Source organism: Bos indicus x Bos taurus, chromosome 4 (genome assembly GCF_003369695.1).
Source record: "Bos indicus x Bos taurus breed Angus x Brahman F1 hybrid chromosome 4, Bos_hybrid_MaternalHap_v2.0, whole genome shotgun sequence".
Lineage (NCBI taxonomy): Eukaryota > Metazoa > Chordata > Mammalia > Artiodactyla > Bovidae > Bos > Bos indicus x Bos taurus.
In genome coordinates this window covers 112,295,039-112,319,518 of record NC_040079.1, presented here as the reverse complement: position 1 = coordinate 112,319,518, position 24,480 = coordinate 112,295,039, and the positions used below count along the sequence as shown (strand labels likewise).

Genomic DNA, 24,480 nt, shown 5'->3' with positions numbered 1-24,480 from the left:
GGTAATTTCTGGAATAATTATTCCATTTCAAAGACCACAAAACTGAGGCTCAGGAGTTGAATGACTCATCCGAGGCCGCAGGTACTGGAGGGGGAAAGGTGTGGGCTGAGACTCACCACCTCCATGGTGACAGGCTGTCCCCACAAGCCAGACACCCCGCCACTCAGCAAACACTCATCAGGATGTGAGGGCGATCTGGCTGTGACATCCGTCACTCCGCTGATCGCCAGGGTGACTCGGCTGACCTGGCTGCCTAGGGGTCTTTGCCCTTCCTCCCTCACCACTGCATGGGTATCCCTTCTGAAGCTGCGAGCTCAGGTGAAGAGGACGACCATCCCTGATAGAGAAGGATCAGGCTTCGGTCAAGGGTGTACAAGCAGCTGTGCTCCCTTACTAGAACCTCCAAGCAAGCTCTCAAGGCAATGCTGATCAGCAGCCACTGGGCCAAGCGTGCACCAGCGCAGCAGAGTGCAGCTGGGCACAGAAGACCCTCAGCATCCTAGGCGCAAGATGGCAAGTCAGAGGGGGTTGTGGAAAGGACCATAGTGGGGCAGGCAGAGAAGGCGCACAGAGCTTCCAGGACCGTGGGATCAGAGCTGCCTCTCAATGGGGAAAGCATCCGTGTCTCAGCTGGAAGGACGACAGAGGGAAAGCCGGCCCTGACAAAGAGGGTTCGGGACTCCAAGCTCTGGCTGAGGAAGCAGCTCGTATCCACCTTTCCTGGTTGTGAATCAGGCTATCCCCTGTTGTCCTATAGGCCTCAGCTGCTCTTTACACAAGAACAAGAGGGCAGCTGATGGTCCATGGAAGCCAGAGCATCCCCCCAATGGTGACCCATTCAACATGACCCACTCTCAGAAAACCTAGGTCCAAGAGCAGCACTATCATTTATAAGCCCTGCAATCCAGGGTAAAATTAGCCTATCGGAGCCTCAACCTTAGAACAGGAATAATAAGTTACAGAGTTAGGAAGGGAAAATCAAATACATTCTATGCGTAAAAGCTGCTTGTAGCACTGCAAATCTTTTACTGCTTTCCAATCTTTTATGACCACTTATTCGCAGCAGCAATTCGACAGAAAAGTTGCAGTGGCCGCTGTCACCTGGAGTCACACTGATTTACACACAAGTGGCTGCCTTACCTACTGCATCACTAACCCAACCAGGGATGTGCCTTCAGCCCCCAAATCCCTTCCAAAACCCAACCAGAAGTTCAGCCTTTGACACTCTAGAAGCCTCAGTATTTTAATTCTCGTGGCCACTGAAAGTCCCAGGTGTTACTCTATTACTATTCTCTGGTAATACAGAGAAGGTGGCCCAAGGTTCTTTCCAGACGTTTTTAACCTTCAGCACTTGACTTTTATTTGAAATCTGCAGTGCTTTGTAAAACTCAGATCTGGCTCACAATCAACCTCAAGGCCCTCACACACAGCTTGCCATTGGATTGTCTACACAAAATAGCAACTTCCTCCTGGAGGAAAAGCCTGCCTCTGGCTCCTTGGAGCATTCATGAAGAAACCACACCCATACTCTGAGGGGCAGGCACCAGCACGATTTCCCTTGGGGGAGGGGGAATGGAGGGGAGCAGAGTGGGAGGAGCATCGTTCCCAAGTGGGAGCTTCTGCCTATCTTTTCCCAGGGTGGGGCTGGGACTTCTGAGCAGAACCAGGTCCAGAGAGAAAAGGGGACGCCTCCAGGTGAGCAAACAGGACCAGCCAGCCTCCCGCTGCTGAAACTGTCTGGAGAACTAGTGCTTCTGGATTAAAGAAATCAAAGTTCTCAAATATAAAAATGCTATCCCCCTTAAAGAACCAGTCACCTATCGAGTGCATTAAATTCATATAAATGCCATGCCTGCCACCAATCAGAGCTGGGAAGTTAATGAAAATGCACAGGGTCCCCAGCGCGTCCTTCCCTTCTGTCTCTCCCACGCACAGCGGCAAAGCACAAACCAGAAAAGCCTGCTCGAGTATCTCTCATCAGCAGGTACCTCTTCTAAGGTGGTGTCTGAGAGCCCGTAGCCTGTCAGGCACAGCTGGTGGAGGTTCTGGTCGAGGGCCTGGAAGAGCCCTCTGAAGCAGGCTCTGTCTGCACCCTCAGGGATCACGTAGCTCAGCTCGCCCTGGCTGCTGCTTTGAAGAGATGCTTGCGGGAGGTAGGTCTGGATCAGAGACGTGGCACAAGCTGTGTCCTTCGGGTCATCAGCCTCTGGAACAGAAGGCTACCCCCCAATAAAGCAGGGGAACAGTAAGGAAAGCAAACCCAAACATACTAAATTTACATTAACTGGTTTCACCTCTACCCCTAAGCAAATTGTTTTGAAATTTCAACTCCGAGCAGCAAAATCAAGAAACAGCATTTCCAGGATGCATTGCACCTTTTCCTTTTTAAATTTAAATCTAGTGGGAAAGCTGGCCAGGCAAGATGTAACACTAATTGGTCCCCAGGTACATGAAACAGGCCCCCAGGAGGTCTATGCTTACGGACACCCTCGCTGCCTACGGAGAATCCTGAAAGCCACTCCAGCCCAGCAACTGGACCACAGGATATGGGGCTGAGCCTTTCTAAAAGGGAGACAAGGACCCCCACCCATGGAGGAATGCCCCCTCCCCCAGGACAGTAAGACACTCCCCCTGAATAGAGAGGAAGATAGAATAGAGAGGAAGATAAGATAGAGAGGAAATAAGAACCTGGGCTCAGGGCCACCAAGGGTCAGACCATCAAGACTCAGGGGGGGGCGGGGGTAGGGGGCAACTTAGAGACCTCAGCCCTGAATCCCAGCCCCAGAGCAATTCCCGCCCGCCTCCAGCTGACACAGGGCAATGAGGATGTCTCTCATTGAGAACTCTGACTTCACCCTTTCTATGGTATAGCTTTAGCCTCTTAACCAAGCATCAGGGTCAGAAAGTTACCTGGGAACAGGTGGGGCCATGGTGGTGCCCAGCCAGCCTCTCAGGCCAACCCTGTTTCCCATCAGGGGCCCTGAATCCCACCTGACTCCTCCTGGCAGACAGAAAGTGTCTGTGAGGCCCCACTCATTGCTGTAAAACTTATTTTAGCATCAGGGCCTCTGTACACAAAGGTTTCCACTTAACTACCCCCTCCTTTCCCAGCCTCATCCCAGGCCCTCCCACCTCTCTGCCTCCCAACTCCGCGCCCACCAGTGACCATGCTCTGTTTATCACTTTCTCGGCCACACTGTTTCCTCCCCAAAGACTGAGACCCCCAAGGACCCTGTGCAGAAAGCACGCCCCCTATTTTGTCACCTCCCCCAAGATCCACAGCCAGCAAGGCCCTGCCTGGATTTGGGATGAAGATCTGCTGAATGACTTGACTGCAACGTGGAAATGCTGTAACTGAGGAACAGTTTCGATTTGTCTCCTCCATTCCCCCAACCGAGGAGGGCCACGTCTCCCTGTGTCCGCTACTAGGGTCTCACCTGCCTGCTGAGCGTCAGGCGGAACCCCTGGGCGTGGGCCTGGGTCAGGCTGGCAGGGGGCCCAGAACAGCGGAGCCGCCCCCGCTGCAGCACAGCCACGTGGTCACTCAGTGCCTCAGCTTCATCCAGGTGGTGAGTGGTGAAGATGATCGTCCGACCTGCAACCCAGAAAAAGGGGCATCAGATCTGCACGGCACACCAGGGGTTCATCCCCTCCCTCCAGTGGAGGAGCTGGGGCAGGGGGTTGGTGGTGTCAAGAGCATCACAGGGTTTTAAGTCAGTTGAGATCACCCCCCAAATCAGAGCCCCGGAAACACCTTGGGGTTAGGACGTGGCTTCTGCAAACCCACCATCACCAGGCGTGACACTAAGGGGCAAGCCAGGGTGTCCCCGGGTCCAGTCGCCCCATGTGTGAGCCCCGAGACAGATCACTGAGTGGATGTAGAGGAGAAATTCACAAAGAGACAGCTGAACGGGACATCCTTCTCTGTCCTCTGATCCTTGACCCTCCACCCTCAACCTCACTACCACCTCTGCCGGATGCTGGGAGAAGCTCTGTCCTATGGAAGCACTGTTGCTGCTGTGTGAGAACATCAGTAAGCACTGTGAAGGGCGGGGTAGCATCCAAGGGGCCAGTCGACGCCCTTGTCAAGTGATGTGACCACGAGTCATGGGGGGCACCACACTTACCTCCTCCTGGGAAGAGCTCACAGCAGCCAAGGCCACAGAGAGAGCATTCTGGGCACTGGGCAGGGGGCGAGGGAGGGGTGGGCATGAGCCAGGGCCTCCCCAGGAAGAAAGAGGGCATGTGGCCACTTTTCGCAGAAACAAATGATCAGCTTATATGTATCCTTTATGAATTCTCACATCTGGTCACATTTTCCAGCCTTTTCTGGGGGAAGAAAGGGCCCAAACTGACCTCAGGGGGCCCGAGGCCAGAGAGCCTAGAAGGCATTTTCATAAATTTCATGTCAGTTACATGAAGGGACATTCTCTGAACTTTTACTTTCTATTGGCTTGGCCAAGAAGTTTTTTGGGGATGTGACAGAAAACTCTGAACAAACTTTTTAGCCAACTCAATACATTCCCCCACAAGCCTATATCAAGCCCAATTCTACCTATTCTGGTTTACTGAATAAACACACTGATTGATTCTTATCTCAAAAGCAAATTTTCCAAGAGCAAAAACTGAACATGATTTTAACTCTGCATGCCTGTGTGCTAGGTCGCTCCAGTCATGTCTGAGTCTTTGCAACCCTATGGACTATAGACTGCCAGGCTCCACTGTCCATGGGATTCTTCAGGCAAGAATACTAGAGTGGGTTGCTAGGTCTTCCTCCAAGGGATTTTTCCAACCTGGGGATTGAACCTGCATCTCTTATGTCTCCTGCATTGGCAAGTGGGTTCTTTACCACTAGCGCCACCTGGGAAGCCCAATTTTAACTCTGAGTTTATATTTTTAAATAGCAGAGAAAGATAGAAAGACCAGGATTCTCAATTCATCTTTTAAAAACTACATCAAAAGGAAACCATGCTATGTAGACCCTAGAGTGACGAGGAGCAGGGGGCATGGTGGCCACTTTCACCACGTGGTGTATGTGTGCTCAGTCACGTCTGGCTCTTTACCACCCCATGGTCAGTAGCCTGCCGGGCTCTTCTGTCCATGGAATTCTCCAGGCAAGAATACTGGACTGGGTTGCCATTTCCTTCTCCAGTTTACCTAAAAGGTATGTGCCTATTCTATTGTTCACCAGAGATGTGTCCCGAAGACCGAAGCCAAATCCCCTCACAACACAAGTTCCTTCAAGGCTAAGAAAATATGCTCAGTCCCTGATCTGGAGTTAAGAGACCAGATGATGTGTTTGCAGACAATCATATCATCTAAAAATTAAAGTCAGCTGGAATGTAAATTCCCCAAAAATGTAGATGAAGTTCACAGATGTTTGATGCTTCTCAGTGGACATTTAGGCAACTTGAGACACACCTCAACCCTCAACGGACAAGTGTCACTCTGCAAGACACGTCTTTACTGCTTCCCCGGTTCGGGTGCTGCCTCTGAACCCCTCTCCTCAGGAAGTGATCTTTCCCACACCCACTTCTCTTGTTTAACAGCACTGATGAACGGCCACTGGCCAGGCACCCACGTACCAGGTGCTCATCTGTAAACATTCACACACACCTCACACCACCCTACCAGCAGCATGAACCCCTCCACTTGCAAACAGGAAAACTGTTTGCCCAGAGGGGTGAGATCATTTCTCCAGGCCATATAGGACGTGTGGAGCAGGAGGGGGATGAGCAGACTGATTTGCTCTGGTACCTTTTCCATTTTTATTGCTCCCATTAAGGCAGGCACAGAAGCACTGGTCACCAGGCAGTCGGCACTGCTTGTCACTCAGCAGGAAACAAGGGTCAGGCCCCAGGAAGACAGAGCCCCAAACACCCGAATTCTGCCAGCAGAACCCTCTTCTACTCAGCAGGGGTCGCTTGTTTTCATGCTGCGCTTAGATCTGGTTTACAAAGCTGCGGCCCAGCTGCCTGGAGGCTTGGAGCTGTTTCCAGAAACGACTACATTTTGATTCTTGAAAACATATTTCCCTCCTAGGACCCCCCACCCAATCCTGATTCTGCACGTGAGTCAGTCTTCCAAGGAGCCCCTGAAAGACAACCATTGCCAAACGACCAAGAACAGTGAGAAAACATTTAACTCATAGGAAGAGAATCTGAAGAAAGTTGCCTATTTCTGAGATTTTTATTGGATCTAGTTTTGTATCCAATTAAAATTAAGCTTGTGACTCAAATGTTCTGTCAGCTGAGCCATGAAGACCCCAACTCTGATTTTTCAAGTAAACAAGAGCCATGAACTTGTGGTATGAAATTCGAGCGGTATGCAATTCATGCGAGCAGGGAAACAAAATCTACTGATCTGTCTGCCTCTCACCCATCCTTGTCATCTGCCCCCACTCCAGGAGCAGGGCAATGATTTACATTTATCTCAAAACTCCATCAGTCCTTTAAATGGTGTTCAAAAGTCATGAGTTTTCATTGCTGGTCTCTACTTTCCTCCCCAGAAGGCCTTAGGTAAGTGGATGGATGGGATCTCAGAGCAATGGGCAGGCGAGGTGGTCAGGCGCAGTGTGGTCAGTGTCTCCTGGCCCCAGGTGATGACTCAGACCTGTCCCTGCCCTACCTGTACAGAAGAGCCTCAGACAAGGTCAGTCCATGGCCTCGAGCACCTCCTACTTCCTGGGGCCCCTCAGTCCAGCTGGCTGCCCGTTCCCTAGGCTCTCCCAGCTTCCAGGGCCCACCTAGTCCCTCCAGGCAGCCTCCCTGGCAGGCTCTGCTCCCTATTAGTCCAGAAGCTGGGAATTGTGAAAGTTCAGGACACCTGCCCTGGGCATAGCCCTGGGCCAGGGTCCTGCTTGGCCTCATGAGCTCTGACGTAGCTGCACCAGGTCCGATGAATCTGTGCCCCCGGCACAACCTCATGGTTCTGGAATGATTGCCCAGCGCAGGCCAGTGCCCAGAAAGGAATAGAAAACCACGCCTGCATCTGATTTTCCTGTGTCCTTCTGCAGCTCCTCTACATTTCTGGAATAGAAAGGATAAGATGGTCCTTTCAGGGCTTCTCCCTGACCCCAGACTAAGCTTTAAGTGGCAGGGGCATCTTTCCTGCCCTAAGGAGAGGATTTGATGACTTTTTTTGGGTCCCTTCTCCTTGCATTTCTTAAGGAGCAAACCCTAACTTCAGGGAAGTGAAGGTTTCAGGTCAAGTCAGAAAGGCTTTGTACCCAAAAGGGCAAAAAGAAAAGCAAAACTGTGTTTTATAAGAATCAGCAATAACCCTGCCACTGACGCTCCCACACCTGTCTAGAAGCACAAGATATGTTCCCCTATTCCTGAGGTTTCTTTCCAAATTCCAGTGTTTCTATACAAAATGCCCATAGCAATGTTTTCTGGCTGTCACACAGGAGAAATGAGAAGCTGGAAATCAGTAACTGCCCATCTCAAGTTAGAAATTCACCTTAACAAAGACGAGAAACCTGAAGCCTCCAGACCAGATGTCCACTCCTCCCTTGGCTGGGTGAACCGCCTCTGAGGCTGGCTTTAAGCAAACCCCACACCCTTCTCTCTGTGTCTCAGTTTCCTCACTGAAAAAAGTGAGGAAACTCTTTTTTTCCAGATTTTAGTTGGGATACCCCTTCTGACAATCCCAAAATTACTCCAGAATGGAAGCCACTGTGGATGAGTGCTGTGTCCGCTCGTATCATGCGTAACATGCTCGAAAGACACCACTGCTGGTTCTGAGCAACCCCCAGACCCCCAATACCATGGGGAGGTCACGATGGATGTGTCTCTTCTCTATGCGCCCCTGGGTAATTTTTTTATTGTTTGGGGGGAGGTGGGGGGAAGCATGCTCTACAGCATGTGGAATCTTAGTTCCCCTACACCCCCTGCACTGGAAGCCATGAGACTTAACCACTGGACCGACAGGAAAGTTCCAGGAATTTTTCTTTTCCCTGGGAATATGTATCATTATTGGGACATGGGCCTCATTCCTCTCCACCTCAATACCCAAGAAAAAACAGAGCGATATCGTCTTTCACGGTGACAGGATGAAGAAGATAAAGCACAACCCTCCTCCGTGATATCGCGGGAAAAGGACATGGAGCACAGCCCTTCACGGTGATAGGATGGAAAGAGAACTTAAAGCACCGCCCTCCTCCGTGATATCGCGGGAAGAAAACTAGCGCTCCGCTGAGCCCCACCTTGTCGGTACTTGAGGAGGATGTCCCAGATGTCACGGCGGGAGCACGGGTCCACCCCGCTGGTGGGTTCATCTAAGACCACGGTCCCCGACGCGCCCAGGAAGGCGATGCCAATGGACAGCTTTCTTCGCGTGCCTCCCGAGAGCACTCGAGCCTGTTGGTGCTGGTGTGGCGTCAGCCCCACATCCTGAAGAGTTCTGAAACGAGAACAGAGCCCTCAGTCTCCCGGACTCCTCAGCGGCGCTTGACGTCCCACTCTGGAAGGAAACAGTCACCGCGAGGACTCGGCTTTTTCTCATCCGCGGACACATGGCGGGACTCAGAACCACGTGCCCATGATCCTGACGCCACAGTGCCGGCCTCCTTGGGGACCAGATACGACCACATCCAGGGACCCAGCATGAGGCCCTGGCAGCAGGGCGTGCCGGGTGGGTCCTGCTTGTAGGAAGTACGTGCTGTGTCCCCTCTGGATTCACTCACCTGCCAAGGGACCTCCATCCCCTCAGGACCCTGGGGAGGATGGCCGATGGGCAGGTGTGGTCAGAGCAACAGGCAGAGGCCGCCCACTGTCCATCCACGCGTCTACAGAAGACTGACCTCGCCCAGGAGCACTAGCTCCGCATCAGCCCCTTCCTGCCTGAGTACCTGGGACGCAGCCCAGGTTTGCAGAGCAGGAGCGACAGATGCCGCTAACATGAGGACCAGCCCTCTTCTCTCCACGAACTTCCAATCTCCGCACTGACTGCAGACACCCAGCATCTTCCGATGCATAGGAAGCGCCACTTCACAAGCAACCTCTCACTCTGCACCATGTGCCCAGTAACACGTGAACACTTAAAACTGTCACCACCTACTTCATCTCACTCTCTGTTAAGCCCCCTCTTGGAGCAGCAGCACCGTCCCCCCCTATCCCCCCGCCCACACACACACACACAGGAAACCTTCCTCTGAGCACCCACACCCAGTAGATTCCCTCCGTCTGAGCCACAGGCCAGTCACAACTTCCCCGAGGCCAAGGAGCAGCCAGAGGAGGAGGAGTGGGGGAGAGGAGGGATTACAAGGTTCCATGCAGTTGAGCTTCAAGACTGTTGGGACCCAGAAAACTGCAAAACTCTCATGCAAACACCAGTAAAATCCCAGGTACTTGCACCTGAGCAACGAGTAAACGTTTCACTGTTGACAGATTCCTCATCCAGACCCAGAAGGAGCCCAGGCTCCCTTCTCAGGTCTGGTTGTCAGTAGGCCCACTGGACCGTTAGTCCATGTGGCTCTGCATTTCCTGTGGAGTGAACCTCAACCTACATTTATAGCAGTTTTTGCCCTTGTCAGATGCTCCCATTGTGGACAGCAGCCCAGTTGGGAGGAAGAGGACAAGTGGCCCATCTCAGCAGGGGGCTGTCTTGACCTTTATTCCCATTAGAAGCCAGCAATCCCTTCCCACCTGGTGGCTCCCGCTCCAGAGGAGGTGACCCTCTGGGGATTAATCCCATTAGTTCCATTAACCAGAGATTGACTGACACAGAAAACAAAAACAAGGCAGTGAGATGTCAGATGTTCTCAAACATCCACATCCTAATTACACTTCTACCTTAAACCAAAACCCTCCCCGTTCTCTGTTGATCTTGAAGTCAGCACACTCCTAGCCACTCAGGACCAAACCACACCCTGGACCTGGCTGATTCCAGCATCCACGGCCCCGCCAGAGGCTCAATTCCACCCATCCTCTCCCACACATCCTTTCGCCAGCCGGTCCCTGCCTCCAGCTATCACTCCCACAAAATGGAACTCTCTTCCCTTCCCCCTCCTTGCTTCCTGTGTCCACAGGCTCTGCCCGCCACAGTGTCACGGCCACCCCCCACAGATCCCAACCACTGCTCACAGGATGGCACCCAGAAAGCCACCCACCTTGTGTTGCCTCAGTGGTTTGTTCAGTATTTGAAATGTCTGTTTCTCTTTCATCTTGATATTGTCGCACATCTTTGCTCCATTTTTGCATAAAACTCCTCAGAAGAGTTCAGTTTCTAATCTTCTTCCATCCTTTCTCCCCTGACTCCAGAGAGACCTCCCTCCCCATTGTGCTACCAAGATGGCTCTGATCCAGTCAACTAGCAACCTCCTCACACTAAGTCCAGAGGTTAAGCTTCAGTCTTCATGTTACTTGACCCTCAGCAGCATCTGATGCACCAGACCTCTCCCTCCTTAATGGTCTGATCCCTCCTCCTTCCTCACTGATCCCTGCTCTTTAATGGACTGGTTTCTCCTCTTTCCCGGTTATTCCTGGCAGGTCCTTCTTCATCCCTCCATCCTCTTCACATGGCAGCATACAGGATTCAGTGCTGTGTCCTCTGCTTATGTCCACCTGCACACATGCCCCTGTGGGTCTCATCACCATCAAACAAGCCAGCCTGCAGCTCATGCCTTGTGATGCTTGCCAGAATCCTCAGGACTAACACTAACCGCATCACGATATCCCATTGATTAAGTTCCCCTCTTGACTTCTACCTTCTCCTTCAAATAAAAGGCAAAATGGTAAAGACCTGACTCTAGACAAATGTTCTCTCTAAGGAGTCTACCCCAGATTGTATCAGCTCGATTGTAACCAAGATGGCCATTAGGGGAACCAAGTGCTGCCACAGGAGCTGACACTGATAGCCCTGCCTCCGAATCAGGGCTTTCAGTCCTTGCTCCTCTAATGGAGTATGGCTATCCTAAAACATGATCTCTCCCCACCTACCTCTGTGCACACCAGCGTCGTTGCCAGGTAACTAGCAGCAAACTGATAACCCGTGAGGTTGCTGTGCCCACATCAGAAGATGAAGCCCTCGGAGCATCCTTAGGAGCTGGGTTTGGGCCCAGCCCCCAGCACAGCAAAGTCTGCCATGGTCCAGGGTAGGTGCAGACTTTGAATGAAAATTGGTGGCCTGGGAATTTTTTTAAAAGTGTAGGTAGCATGTAACCAGTTTGTCCTTTAGAGATGTGCACTATTTCTCCCTAAGTTCCTGCTGTCATTTAGGACAGGCTTGACTGGTGCAAAGTAGATGTTTTCCTGTGTATCTGAGTCCCCATCATCACTGGTGTGGTTGTCATCAGCAGCCACTTCTGAAGACGGGATGTGAGTCAGTCCCGCTGTGGTGGTGAACGGCCTTAGACACCAGTTAGCTGCCAACCACATGACTGTAAATCCTTATTTTACAAAACAAATCTTGCAAACATATTTTAAGGCAGCAATAAGCAGTAACAGTCATAGTTCCTCAGGGGCCCCTCTTCTTCTGAGGCACATGAGTGACTCACCATCTGTCCTTACGCCCTGGCCTGGTCCCCCATGGGTCAGGCCTGACTGATATCCTGCTTCATGAACTTGGCTTGAGAGTGAGGAGCTTCCACACTGTGGTCTCACGGTCCCCTCAAGGGGCAGAGCCCAGCTTGGGCCACAGCTGCCACACACACACAACCCCACCCCGCGTCTTCTAGATCATAGCTCCCCCACTGGATTCAGGCCCCACTCCAGCCCTATCTTACCCCTCGGCCCCCCAGCCACACTCACCCCCTGGAGACACCAATTTGTTTCCTGACTAGGGACCTCGGGTCCTCTCCTCCCTGTGGGCTCCGCTTCTGTGAGTCTCTGTGAGACTGGAGGAGCTCCGTGACCCCAGCCCGTCCTGCCATCCCAGCCCCTGCCTCCTCTCCCCACACGCATGTCCTCTGCTCCCCTTGGAATGCATCCGGACCCCAGACTCTCCCCTCCCCACCCTGGACGCCCAGTTTGTCAAGTTGGCCTCCAACAGCCTTCAGACCTGGGCCTCCCCTGCGGCCTCTCCATGTCCCGTCCCCAGCCAGGCCTGGTACCCACCCTGGGTCACAGGTACGCCTTCCAGGCCCCGGGCTGCTTGCCCCCTCCAGTCCATAACCCCAAATCTGCAGGGTGACATTTAGACTCCTCAGCAGGACTGCTCAGGCTCCTTAACCCACTCCTCACTCCCCCACCCGTCCTTTTCACTTCAGGACACCCACAGGCACCCACACTCTGGACACAGACCTCAGTCCCCATGCTGTCTGCTCCCTCCTTGAGGACAGACCAGGTTCGGTATCCTCCCTGGGACATTTTCTGATCCCAGGTTTGGGGTCGTAATTCCATAATTAGAACCACTTGCTAACGCTTTCTTCTCACACATACAGGCAGCGGTGATGCTCGTGAGGCATCTCCCTGCACCCCCCACACCCACATAGGATGGAGGGCAGGGGGCAGAGGTGGTGTCACACACCTGTGGACTTGCTCACGCAGCTCCTGGCGAGTCCCCCGCAGTGCCTTCAGGGAGGCAAAGAGCATCAGGTGCTCAAGCACCGTGAGGCGGTCGAACAGGATATCCCACTGCAGACACACCCCCAGCTCCGCCCTGACCACAGACGGGTCCTTCTGCAGGCTCCTGCCATTGACGGTGATGGTCCCGGACGTGGGAGGGTAGAGTCCTGTGAGCAGGGATCTGCAGAGAAGACACGTCAGTGGGGGCACGGGAGTTGGATGTGCTGCTGCCCTGACCACCCGGCGGCCCCAAGGACATCTGCATCCCGTGGGGAGCTCACAGCCAGCCTCCCCCGCCAGCGCCTGCTACATGGTGAGACAAAAGCTGGACAGAGCTTGGTGGGACGTGGGCCTGTGATCGGGTTATGCTCGCCTAGGATGCTCTGTGCCCAATGACCATCCCTGCTGAGAGTTTTCGATGATGACTTCAAGGGTCTTCACAGATGAGGAAACAGCCTAAATGGATGGCCTAACCACCCAAGTCATCATTAGATGTGAGCCAAGCAGCAGCTCATACTTCCATCACCCCCCCACAGCCCTGCAGCCAAGCTTCCTGCCTCCATGCCTGAGTCACCCACCTGCCAACGTCAAATCCATGACAAGCCAAGAGCTCGTCTCCAAAGCTCCTGTCTGCCAGCCCACAGGACACCTGAGGACTGCCATCTCCTAGTTCAGGTCATTTATTATTCATGCTTTACACTATGTTCTCTTTCTAAAAAGTTAGACATATACCCACCACAGCACCTAGCAAACCACACCTAACTACTTACAGAAAGAACTTAAAATATTACGTCCACACAAATGATGTACGTGAATGTCCATCATCACCAAAACCTGGACTCAGCCTCAACTGCGCCAACAGATGAAAAGATAAATGAACTGTAGTGTCTCCATGGCATGGACTCCTCAGGACCTGACAGCTGATGCAACAGCACCACGTGTGGGTCTCCAAGCATCATACCAACAGAAGACTCAGTACGACTCCATTATAGGAAATGCTAGAAAATTCTAACTGAACCACAGCCTCAAACAGCAGGACTGTGGTCACTCAGGGGGCAGGATCCAGGAGGCCCAGGGGCCAGCAGGGGGAGGGTTCACATGTCGGTGTCCTGTTTGTCCCCCAGCCTTTGTGCAGCTTTAGCCAAGCCCAGCTCATCAGATGCACACCTGGACATATACTGTTTCCTGGGAATAAACTGCACTTCAGTAACGTTGACTGACAGCTGTTGGCTATATGGTTTTCAGACCTCACCGGGGAGTACAATCACACAGAGTATACCCATATCAGTGCACCTCAGAGTGCCTCATTTCAAGTGGTGACAACCAGCCCGGAAACAGCCTCTCAGCCTCTCCTCCGAGAAGTGCCAGGAAGAGACATTGCTGGGAAGACTCACGACCGATTTCCAACAGTCACTAAAAGCAGTGCAGCCAGCGACCCTCAAAACATCTGAAAACTCCTAATTTAATTCTCTTCGTTGTGCAAAACACAGACTCCAGATTTTCTTGCAGGAAACGTGCATTAGTAAAAACTCAGTGTGGAGGCTGGCTTTCGGAGTCATTATTAGTGCAACATTTCCCAATCTGAAAACACTAAAAACATCCTTCATGAAATCTTCAGTTCTTTTTCAGCATCCAAGAAAAGAGATTTTTCTTTTCAATTTATTGTCAATAAGAGATTGCTGAAGCTTTTTGAATGTTATTTTTCTTCTTTTGTTAAGAATCTTGAAGCAAATAGTCCCTTTCCTTGTGTTAACTAAGCATACTTTATTTAGCCCTACTAATACAGAACAAAAAGAAAGTCACTTGTTCAAAACAGAAACTCCATAATTTGGGTGGTTTGGCCTTAAAAATACCCCATTTCCACAGCCAACTTGGGGCTGTTTTGTGGACTGTGAGTGTTTCAGCTCATTCTTTCTCTGGGATCACATGATCCGATTCTTTAAGCAAATCTGGAACCACTGGATCCCATATCAAAAATAAAGGCTTCACAAAAACACAACCACATAAAAAGCAGAACATGAAAAAGAAAAATACTGAAGTGTTAAAAAATTTGCAAACATCATTAAAATTTCATCTTCCTCTAAGTATGCAAGCAGAATTAAACTTAGTCGGAGGGGGGAAAAGAATGTCATAAGACTTTTCAAAGGCCAAAGTAAACCCATGAACATTTTGCAGGCAATAAAAGAAGAATTAAATCTATTTTAAAAGATTCCCCCCTACCCCTGAGTCTGCTCAGACCTGCAGCAGCTCTAGTGAGAGGGCTGTCTTTCTGATGTGTCTGTAAACTCTGTACGGAGATGGTCGGATAGCATCTCCAACTCAGGGGACATGAATATGAGTAAACTCCAGGAGATAGTAAAATCCTGGTGTGCTGCAGTCCGTGGGGTCACAATGAGTCAGACAGGACTTAGCATCTGAACAACAATAACTGAAACTAAACAAAAATAAACAAACAAAAAAGGGATCCAGCCCCTATCTCACAGGTAAACACATCTCTAAGAACCCAAGCCCTGGAGGGAAGGCGGGAGAAGGGGAGTGGGACGCACATGACGGTGGTCTTCCCAGCCCCGTTGGTCCCCAGCAGCGCAGTGATCTGGTCCCTGTGGAAGGTCAGGGTCAGGTCCCAGACCCCCGCCTTGTGGCGATCATGCTCCTTGGTCACGGAAAGCAGGACAACGCCGGGGGAGCCTCCTTCCAGCTCTCCTTTCCCGTTTTGCAGGGATGAGCCTGTGAGGAAAATGCAGTCCACCCTGAGAAGACTTCAAAAGTCTCTAAATCAATGTTCATACGTGATAACCCAGCGGCTACCTCGGGCCTGAATTTGTGAAACTTACGAAACAATTCCAAAATCTTTCTCTACCTAAATCAACAGGCACATTTTATGATGGCTAAACTTAAATGAAAGCAGTGACTGCAAGGTTCTGTGCCCTTACGTTATACATTTTGCAAGAAAATAAAAATAAACACACACGTGTTTATATATACATATACACAGAAGAACAATATCAGATTAGTTACACATAACTGACAGTCTCCAGAGGTGACCATTAATAGGTGGTGCTGATCCAAATCTTCTGTAAGATTTGTATTTGTATTTGTGAGGAAAATGCAGTCCACCCTGAGAAGACTTCAAAAGTCTCCAGAGGTTAATAGGTGGTGCTGATCCAAATTTTCTGTAAGATTTGTATTTCTGACTTGTATAGTCAGAAAATTACAGTATTGACTCATAGTACAAAATTATCATGGTGAGAACCAGTTTATCCATAGATTTTTTTTCCCAAAAAAGTTGTGCTCTGTGAACGAGCCTGAGGCCAGGGCAGGTGCCCACGGAGTCTCCTGGGAAGCATGTCCCTGTCTGTAGGGACAGCAACAGTCTCTCTTTCATGGAGCCTGGAATAAACTAGCACTTGTGAAACACTGAACATTCTAAAGTATATTACACCTCAGTAGCTGTCCATCGTTGCTTTTATTATTTACACAAAGTCATGTTAGTAATGGAGCTTCATTTAGCTGAGTTACAGCAGAGGCACAGAGGATGCTGTGAACAGTGACACTCACACACAGGTTCCTGCCCACCTAGGATGGAAGGCAGGTCTCTGGGCAGCCATGCACTCACAGTTGCAAAGGCTCAACTGGAAAGGAAAACCAAAACCAAAGCTGACTGGAAGGAGAAAGACACCTCCAACACGCCCTTTACCCACCTTGACCATCCAAGTTCTCACTAGAGGAGAACAGCTTAGAACTGGCCGGGCTCTGCCTTTTCATCACTAGCCCACACACATCCTTCCAGTAGGATGCGGTGAAGGGGAAATACCATGGTTTCCTCAAACCGAAAGTTCCTAAAAAAATAAGATGAGTTGAAATCAATTTGCTTGTTTTTCTACTTAGAAGAAGATTCTGTAGTAGAATATCTTAGCTAAATTACTATAAAAATTTATCCCATCTTATCATGTTCCATCCACATCCCTTACATGGACCAGTAACCACAGGGGACACAGCATCAGCCCCCAGCCTCCCTCAGCCTGGCCAGGGCCCTCCATGATGTCCTCACATCCCCTTCCCACAAAAAGTCATCTGAGCAGGTGTTCAACAAACAGGCAGGTATTTATTAGAAGTAAGACTAAAAAAAAATAATAATAAAAAAAGAAGTAAGACTAGCGTTAAATAATTGGGGAATGTTCCCCCAGCCTTCCCCCTCCTGTTTAGCTGTCACTCTTCCTGTATGTCTTTGCCATCTGCATGGATTACTAGACATGATTAAAAGCTGAAGGAATTAATCAATTAAAACCCTACAGAGAAGGATAATTCAGAGTGCTAACATTTCTATGTGAAACATACTGCCATTCTTCAAATGGATTCTCCAAATTCATTTCGTCCACTTAATAGTCACTACCCCATTTTGTGTCAAAATGAAAGGAGATTTAATTATTAATGCTTCTCAGTTTTCTTTCAACACAGTCAGACTAGCTTAAGTTTGATGGTGGTCTAAATTCTGCAAGTGCTTGAGGAGATAAAGACCTCCATGCAGACTGTTTCATGTTTTAGCTCTCTGACTATAAAGCACAGAAGAGACACACAGTCCCTCACACACTCCACACAAAAGATTCAAAGAGGTGACTGCAAATAAGAGCACCGGGTCCCTTGTCTTTTGATGTGAAGGGAGATGCTGAGCTGGTGTTTGGTCCGGTATTTACCACCTGTCATGGGTTGTTGGAGTCTTAGCCTTGGTACCTTGGACTGTGACTGTATTTGGAGGAAGAACCTTTAAAGGGGTGATTAAGATATAATGAGGTCATGGGGGTGGGCTCTGACCCAACAGAACTGGTGTTCTTATAAGGGATCAGGACTCAGACACCCACAAAAGGACGGCCATGTGAGGACACAGGAAGGAGATGGAAAGAGGAGATGGATGTCTGGAGCCCAGAGCTGTGAGAGTATAAACACCCCTGTAAGTCGCAGTCTGTGTACTCTGTAATGGCAGACCAAGCTGAACAGAGCACATGGACTATTCCCCAGGACCTTACATACTAATGACCGTGCCTTAGGTCACATCACAGCCTGCACTGCACTTGCACGCTATTCCAGGCACTGTCCAGGGTCCTGAAAACACTGGCCATGGGGACAGGGCTGTCACCTCTCCTCCCCAAGCGGAAAGGAGGCAGCAAGGCGGTCTGGGACAAGAGGCTGCAGAAGCCACACAATGAGCTGCCAGGCAGCCTCTGGGAGCACCTGCCCATCAGCCCCTTCAAACCAGCAGAGTGCCTGCCTTGGCTCCTGGACTCCACTGTCTTCAACCCCCTGGTGGGAGCCTTGGGCACTCGTGTGAATGACAATTTCGTGGAAATAAAAGAGAATGAGCAACAAACATATCAGGAAAACTAGTTTGTGATGCCAGCGGCTGCCTTCTCTCCCTTTGCCCTGTTCAAGCAGCAGCAGTTTCCTGCTGGGACCTCGCCTAGGTGACCATAACCAAGCTCAGGAGCAGCCACAGCCAGCAGAAGGGGCCCTGCCTGTTAAGAGCAGGTGGGATCAGATGCATGGGGTTAGGCACAGGCTGTGAATTAGCAGAAGTGAGGCAGTGGGGGTGGGGGGTGGCGCCTGGAGGCCTGGACGGGCATTGGGCGGATGCTGAGAGGTCCAGATGGGATGCCTGAGGCCTGAGCCAGGGTCACGGCTGCAGGGATGGAAAGGTGGGGGCAGAATGGGAGAGGCCATTCAGTTAGAAAAACAAATTAGAAGTAAATTGAATATTAATGGCTGATTTGCTAATTAAACCACCCTCGCTCTGCTCTGTCTGGACGTTTAAATCCTCCTAATTAACCTATTAATCTAAGATAGACAGGGAGGGGCCAAGGCCCAGGCACCACAGAGGCCGATCAGCTCTCCCCTGCCCTTGGCTCTTGCTCCTAAAGTCACACCTGTTCTTGAGCGCCCTGCTCACGTCACCAAGTATAATGGGAGCATTAATACAAGCGAAGGCCCTCAGTCCATCCAGAGTCTGCTCCTTGAGAGTGTAAACCGGGAGCCTACACAGACCAGAAAGCGAATCAATGTTTCCTCTACTCTGACAGCGGTGCAGGAAGAAGCCAGGGACATGAGACAGCTGGGGCCAAACCCAATCCGGCTGGAGATACATAAAGAAGAGTTCGTGAAACAAACTCCCAAGGAGGACCAGATGCTTGCTCATGCACTGAGTGGAGCTTGGGGGCCCTGCAGTGGACACAGAACCCTGCTGGCAGCAGTGACCTGTGACTCGGTCATCTGTGACTCTGGGTCTGCAGGGCATGCCCCTCAGATACTGAGCCTAGGAAATGCCAGGCTCAGTTTCCACACCATTGCTGCACCAAGAAAAAAAAAAAAAATGCAGAGAAAGCACTTGTGTGGGTGTGCACACACGTGTGTGTGAGACAGAAAGTTGTCACCCACCCCCCAAACCGGGGAGACCCTCTTACCCAGGGAGACTGTCACACGGTGACTGTCCTCATCCCCAAGTGCCTCAGTGGCACGTCCCTGATGGCTCATTGATAAAGAACCTGCCTGCAGTGCAGGAGATGCAGGTTCAATGCCTGGGTCGGGAAGATCCCCTGGAGGAGGAAATGGCAACCCACTCCAGTATTCTTGCCTGGAGAATCCCATGGACAGAGGAGCCTGGTGGGCTACAGCCCATGGGGTCACAAAGAGTCAGACACAATTGAAGTGACTGAGCACCAAGTGCCTGGGAGCCCTCCAGGGAGTCCTGGATGTGTGGGAAGGGGTTCTTTGGGTTGACAGAGTGAATGGGTGTTTTTAAACATGGGCATCATTATTATTCAGGCACAGTGAGGCCACCAAGTCTGGTTAACCCCATTCTCAAGAGGAGGGACATGCCACACCTGGCAGGGCCTCCTGAGGAAGCACCAGAGCTGGGCAGGGAGCAGAGGAAGCCAGGGGAATCGTGGACAACAGTTTGTACTGTGGCTTCCCTGGAAGGAATGGGTAAGCGGGCTTAGGACCAGTCAGTCTGGGTAATGCCCTTGGGCTCTGGGCACAGGGCTCCCCCTGATTGTCTGTTCCTGGCCTTGGGTGACAAGGGCAGGGACAGTGGCCAGAGGGTGGAAGCATGTAGCAGAGGCTGGCGTATGGCCCAGATTTCCTGTGTTGAGTGTGAAAGGCATGCTTATGGGCAGAGCCTTCACCGTCTCCAGGGATTCATTTGTAGGGGAGAAGGGGTCCCTGCCTCTGCAGTCTCTCCAGGGTCAGGAAAGCCCCAGCACATCACATTAGCAGGAATTTGTATTTATTTTAGAAATAAAAAGGCCTGATGAACGGATGAATGAGCAGGGACTACACAAATCCCCTCCAGTGGGCAGGCACCTAGATGGCAGGTATCCTACAAAGGGAAGACCTGTCCCTGACCTGTGTCCTGTGAGACCACCACACACACTCATACAGGGGACAAGCCCTTGTTCATGTGAGTGCCGGACACATAAACCCAGAGTTTCTGTGTAATTTCATTACATACTGAATTCTCCAGGAGTGCAACCGCCTTAACACCAAGTGAAAGATGATCTGATGGGGAAGTTGTTCATCATTTCAGGAAACCCCATCACGAGTGTGACAGCAACTTGCTGTCGGTCTGCAGTGCAGCATGACGGTGGCCACAGCTCAGCACAGGACCCACAGACACAGGACAAGAGCGCTGAGATGCTTCTAGCAAACTCAGAACCAAAGGTGCTTATGGTGGCAGTTTTATGAATGCACTAAATCTCATCCGTAAAGGTTTTCTGGAAACGGTTTTGCATTATTATTATATGTGTATATATAAGCATTATAGTACAATAATAAGAAATCCATTGTGTAAAATTGCACATTAAAATGATTCATATGCAGGCTTCCTGTTAGATTTCAATCTCCCTCTGACGCTCTTCTCAGGTATTCACCCCGTCTTCTCCTCAAACCCCCTTTATTAATGCTCTTTCGTCCCACCCACCCTCTACTTCCTGTCACTGGCAACAGAATATGATACCTAAAATCCAAAAACCTGGAGTCTGAATGGAGGCTCTGACATGAGGTGAAATTGTAAGACAGATGTATCTGCTGCTTCATCATTACCAGTCCTGTGAAATGACCTAAGGAATTATCTGATCGTACACTGTTAAATAAGACCCAGATCATTTACCAAAATAGCATTCTTTTATCCACTCCATTTGCACCTAATTTTTCCTTTCACATTTTTCCTATTTTAATTAATGTTATTTCCATATTTTTTATCATATACAAACAAGTCTTATCTGGTATTCCTTATCTTAATATTAGCTTTATTTTACTCTCTATCTTCATTTCCTCTCATAAATTTCTTCTACTTTTAATACCAATGCTTTCTGATCATTTTCCTTCCCTTAAATACAAATTTATGCCAAGAATCTGAGTATCTACCTCATTCTGTGTTTTAATAAAGTCTTGGTTGACCATTGAGAATTCATATATTATTTCATTATGAATTGCTTTCTCTTTTATATTATAGTTAAGACATTACACTAATTTTTTAAATTACCTGCAAGAATTTTATATATATATAATATATAGGTAGGCTTTATTGTCTGTGACTTTCATCTTATGAGAGTCAAGGGTGTGTTACAAAATATTTGTCTTAAAAAGAGAGTACTGAATGACACTGGAAGTATCATTTGTCACTCATTTGAAACTCATTTGTCACCTTGATGCCCTTTAGAAATCCTTCTAGTTCTATCATTATTGTATCCTACTTAAACAAAGAGGCTTTGAAAATTATAGAACAATAAAATTTATTCACCTCCCCCCCCAAAAAAAAATAAGTGTGCTGAGTCAGAGAGTGCCCAGAAACTGTAATTAGTACTTATGGATCTAAGAGTCCACTGATACTTTCTAGCAATTTCATTTTTTGTTATTATTGGCAGACTTCATCAAAGTTGAAAATAAATACTCTGTGTTATTTAAGGGTACATAAATTACCAATTACAGTTGTTCTTTTAACTTCTGAAATGAAGAATCAAGGAATTTCATGATTTAAAAAAAAAAGAAAAAATATTTATTGTCATCTCTGGTAAATTCTGTGTCTTTTTATTTTTATATCTTCTTACAAAGATCTTGGAGTTTTGATCTTTTATCTTGAAATAGACTTTGGTCTTCTTCCTAACTAGCCGCTAGTTCAGCCAGAAAGAGAAAAACCCACTCAAATTCTATACACAAAATGCAGAGAGGGGCATTCCTCATGCAAAGGTTGCTTCCAGGTTCTCTGCCTTCACTCCCCTTTGTGAGGAGTTGAGTGTGACATGGAGGGACTCCCAAGCATATCCAGGTTACAGACCTCGTAAGACCTGCAGGCAGAGTGGAGGTGTCCCCTGCATGGGGTAGCATGGGGGGTCTGATTCAGGGGTGAGGTTCTGCCCTGGTCTGAGGTGGGAGGAGAGGGTTGACTTGGTGCTCACGTTACTGGTGGAAGTTAAGGGACAGAAATGTACCAGGAGAGGAGTGGGCAGCAGGTTTGGTGCCTGGATACAGTGGCTGTTGCAGCAGGGACAGCAGAGGAGCCAGGAGACACGTGGGCCTTAGGGGACCAGCAAGAGAGGAACCAGAGGCATGGAACCCCCAACCCAGAGTGGCCCTCATGATCATGCTCTTTCCAAGAGATAAGCAACTTGGGCTTTTAGGTCTCCTGGTCACTTAAGGAAAATGACTTTTCCTTCCCCTCTGAGCCCTAGGTTGACCTTATTTACCTTTTAGAAAAATATCAAATACTCTCTAAAAATCACCAGCTTGGCTGATCTTCTGCAGACTCACACAACAAGGGATGACTAAGCACTTCCTCCCTCCTGAGAAATTCCTGCCATCTCTCAGCCTTTCTGAGCTGACCTCCCCTCCTCCAGGAGCCTGCCCAAGCTTCCTTTTCTTCCCCTTAAACGTGATTTAGAAAGTGGGATTTCTGAGCACCAGATATCTCCCTCAAGGCTTCGGTTTCTTCTTTTAACTATTATAAAGTATATATCACAAAATTACCGTCTGAACCAAGTTCAAGCAAACAATTCAGGAATGTGAAGTTCATCACACTGTTGTGCAGCCATCTCCAAAGCTACCTTCATCCTGTACCATCCAGGCCCCCACCCCCCTCTCCTCCAGCCCCTAGTGAGCCCCATTCTACCCTCTATTGATATCGCTATGATTTGGCAGGTGTGTCACTCAGCAATCTCCAGAGCAACAGAATCAAGCAGGGGTGTGTGTGAGTGTCTATCTGTGTAGAGACAGACAGAAAGAAGTTTACCATGGGAGCTTGGGTCATGCAATCATTAAGGCTGAGAAGTCCCACCTACTCTCTGCAAGCGGGAGGCCCACGACAGTGAATTGAGCGGTTCTAGTTCAAACCCAAAGACCTGAGAACTGGGGGTATGGAATGCTGCTAGTACAAGTCTCAGTCTGAGTCTGAAGGCCCACGAACCCGGCACACCCATGTCCAATCGCAGGGGAAGATCCTGTGTCTTTCTGTTCTATCCAGAGCCAAGTGGACAGCACCAATGCAAACCCAGTGGATCTCATCGCCCATGACACAACACATCATCGTCTTTCTAAAGACCCTGCCTCCTACTGTTAGGGGAAGCACACTGATTGAAACCGCCCACCCTGGCTAGGCACCATAGTAACCATTTGCATGAGTTGTTTTATGACAGGAGATCCTGATAAGGGATACGGAACTAATAAGCCACTACCAACCGGAAGAGTTCAGGAAAGGTCTAAAGGAGACACCGCGTGTCCGTCCACTTCCCAGAATCCCTCTCCCTGGTATCCATCTTGGCTGAGTGATGTGTGCGCCACCAGGAAAGACTCTGAATTAAAGTGATTGGCCAAAGACCACCCGGAAACTAATCCCATCACCATAAAACCCAAGACTGCCAGCCAAGCAGCAGAGCAGCTCTCCTGGGTTCCCTTACCCTACTGCTCTCCACCCGGGTGCCCTTTGCCAATAAAATCTCTTGCTTTGTCAGCATATGTGTCTCCTCGGACAATTCATTTCCAAGTGTTGGACAAAAGCCCAGTTTCGGGCCCTGGAAGGGGTCTCCCTTCCTGCAACACTACCTGCTCACGGAACATCCACAGTTCACTTACAGTTCTGTTCGGGGGCTTCCTGGTGGCTCACACAGGAAGGAATCTGCCTACAGTGCAGGAAACCTGCGTTCCATCCCTGGGTGGGGAAGATCCCCTGGAGGAGAGCATGGCAACCCACTCCAGTATTCTGGCCATGGACAGAGGAGCCTAGCAGGCTACATTCCATGGGGTCACAAAGAGTTGGGCAGGACTAACACTTTCACTTTTTTTCCCTGTTCTTTTAGTTCCTTCCAGGAGAAACAGAACCAAGTCTCTTACACCTTTCAAAAGAAGAATAGGAAGAAATAGTTTTTCATCACCAAAACCACGAAGTAGATTCTTCCAGCCACATTCCCAAACATGCCTCTCTCCTTTCTAGGTTGTCTTTTGCACCACCACCTCAACAAAAATTTTTGCTTTCTTTTCCTCTTATTAAATTATTTAGCATGCTGAGAAAACATAAAAGAAAATATAGTCAGTTTTTACAATTTATCTTCTGCATTAATTACTGTAATTTTTATCATAGAGGAAAAAAACTGTCTTCTATGTATTTTGCAAATTTATACTTTTGTATGCTCATTAAAGTTTTTTATAAATTCACTAAATATAAACTTTACTTTCTAACAAATGGTTCAAGTTATTTGCTAGGATATCTGCTGAGATATATGTTTTTAAAATTTGACTCGAGAATTTCAATTTTCATATACTCATTAAATAGCTTTTATAACTTTGAAAAGTGTATAATTCTCATTTGGATTTTTGAAATACTGATTTAAATTCTTATAATAGAAACTGGTGATTTTTTTGCTTTTTGTGTCTTTTTAAACTTTTTACCCTGTGCTATGCTAAGTCACTTCAGTCGTGTCTGACTCTGTGTGAC

The 24,480-nt window shown here is 49.3% G+C and overlaps 1 protein-coding gene across 1 annotated transcript in view; it reads right to left on the bottom strand.

Moving 5' to 3' along the window:
- ABCA13 (ATP binding cassette subfamily A member 13) overlaps window positions 1-24,480 on the bottom strand; it is a 353,566-nt gene that overhangs the window by 209,880 nt on the left and 119,206 nt on the right. Inside the window, exons 27-32 of the mRNA XM_027538443.1 lie at window positions 16,208-16,345; window positions 15,053-15,233; window positions 12,469-12,687; window positions 8,207-8,403; window positions 3,438-3,595; window positions 1,989-2,219 (exon numbers count right to left, since the gene is read on the bottom strand). Of these exons, the coding sequence (XP_027394244.1) occupies window positions 1,989-2,219; window positions 3,438-3,595; window positions 8,207-8,403; window positions 12,469-12,687; window positions 15,053-15,233; window positions 16,208-16,345 (1,124 nt within the window). The remainder of the gene's footprint in view (window positions 1-1,988; window positions 2,220-3,437; window positions 3,596-8,206; window positions 8,404-12,468; window positions 12,688-15,052; window positions 15,234-16,207; window positions 16,346-24,480) is intronic.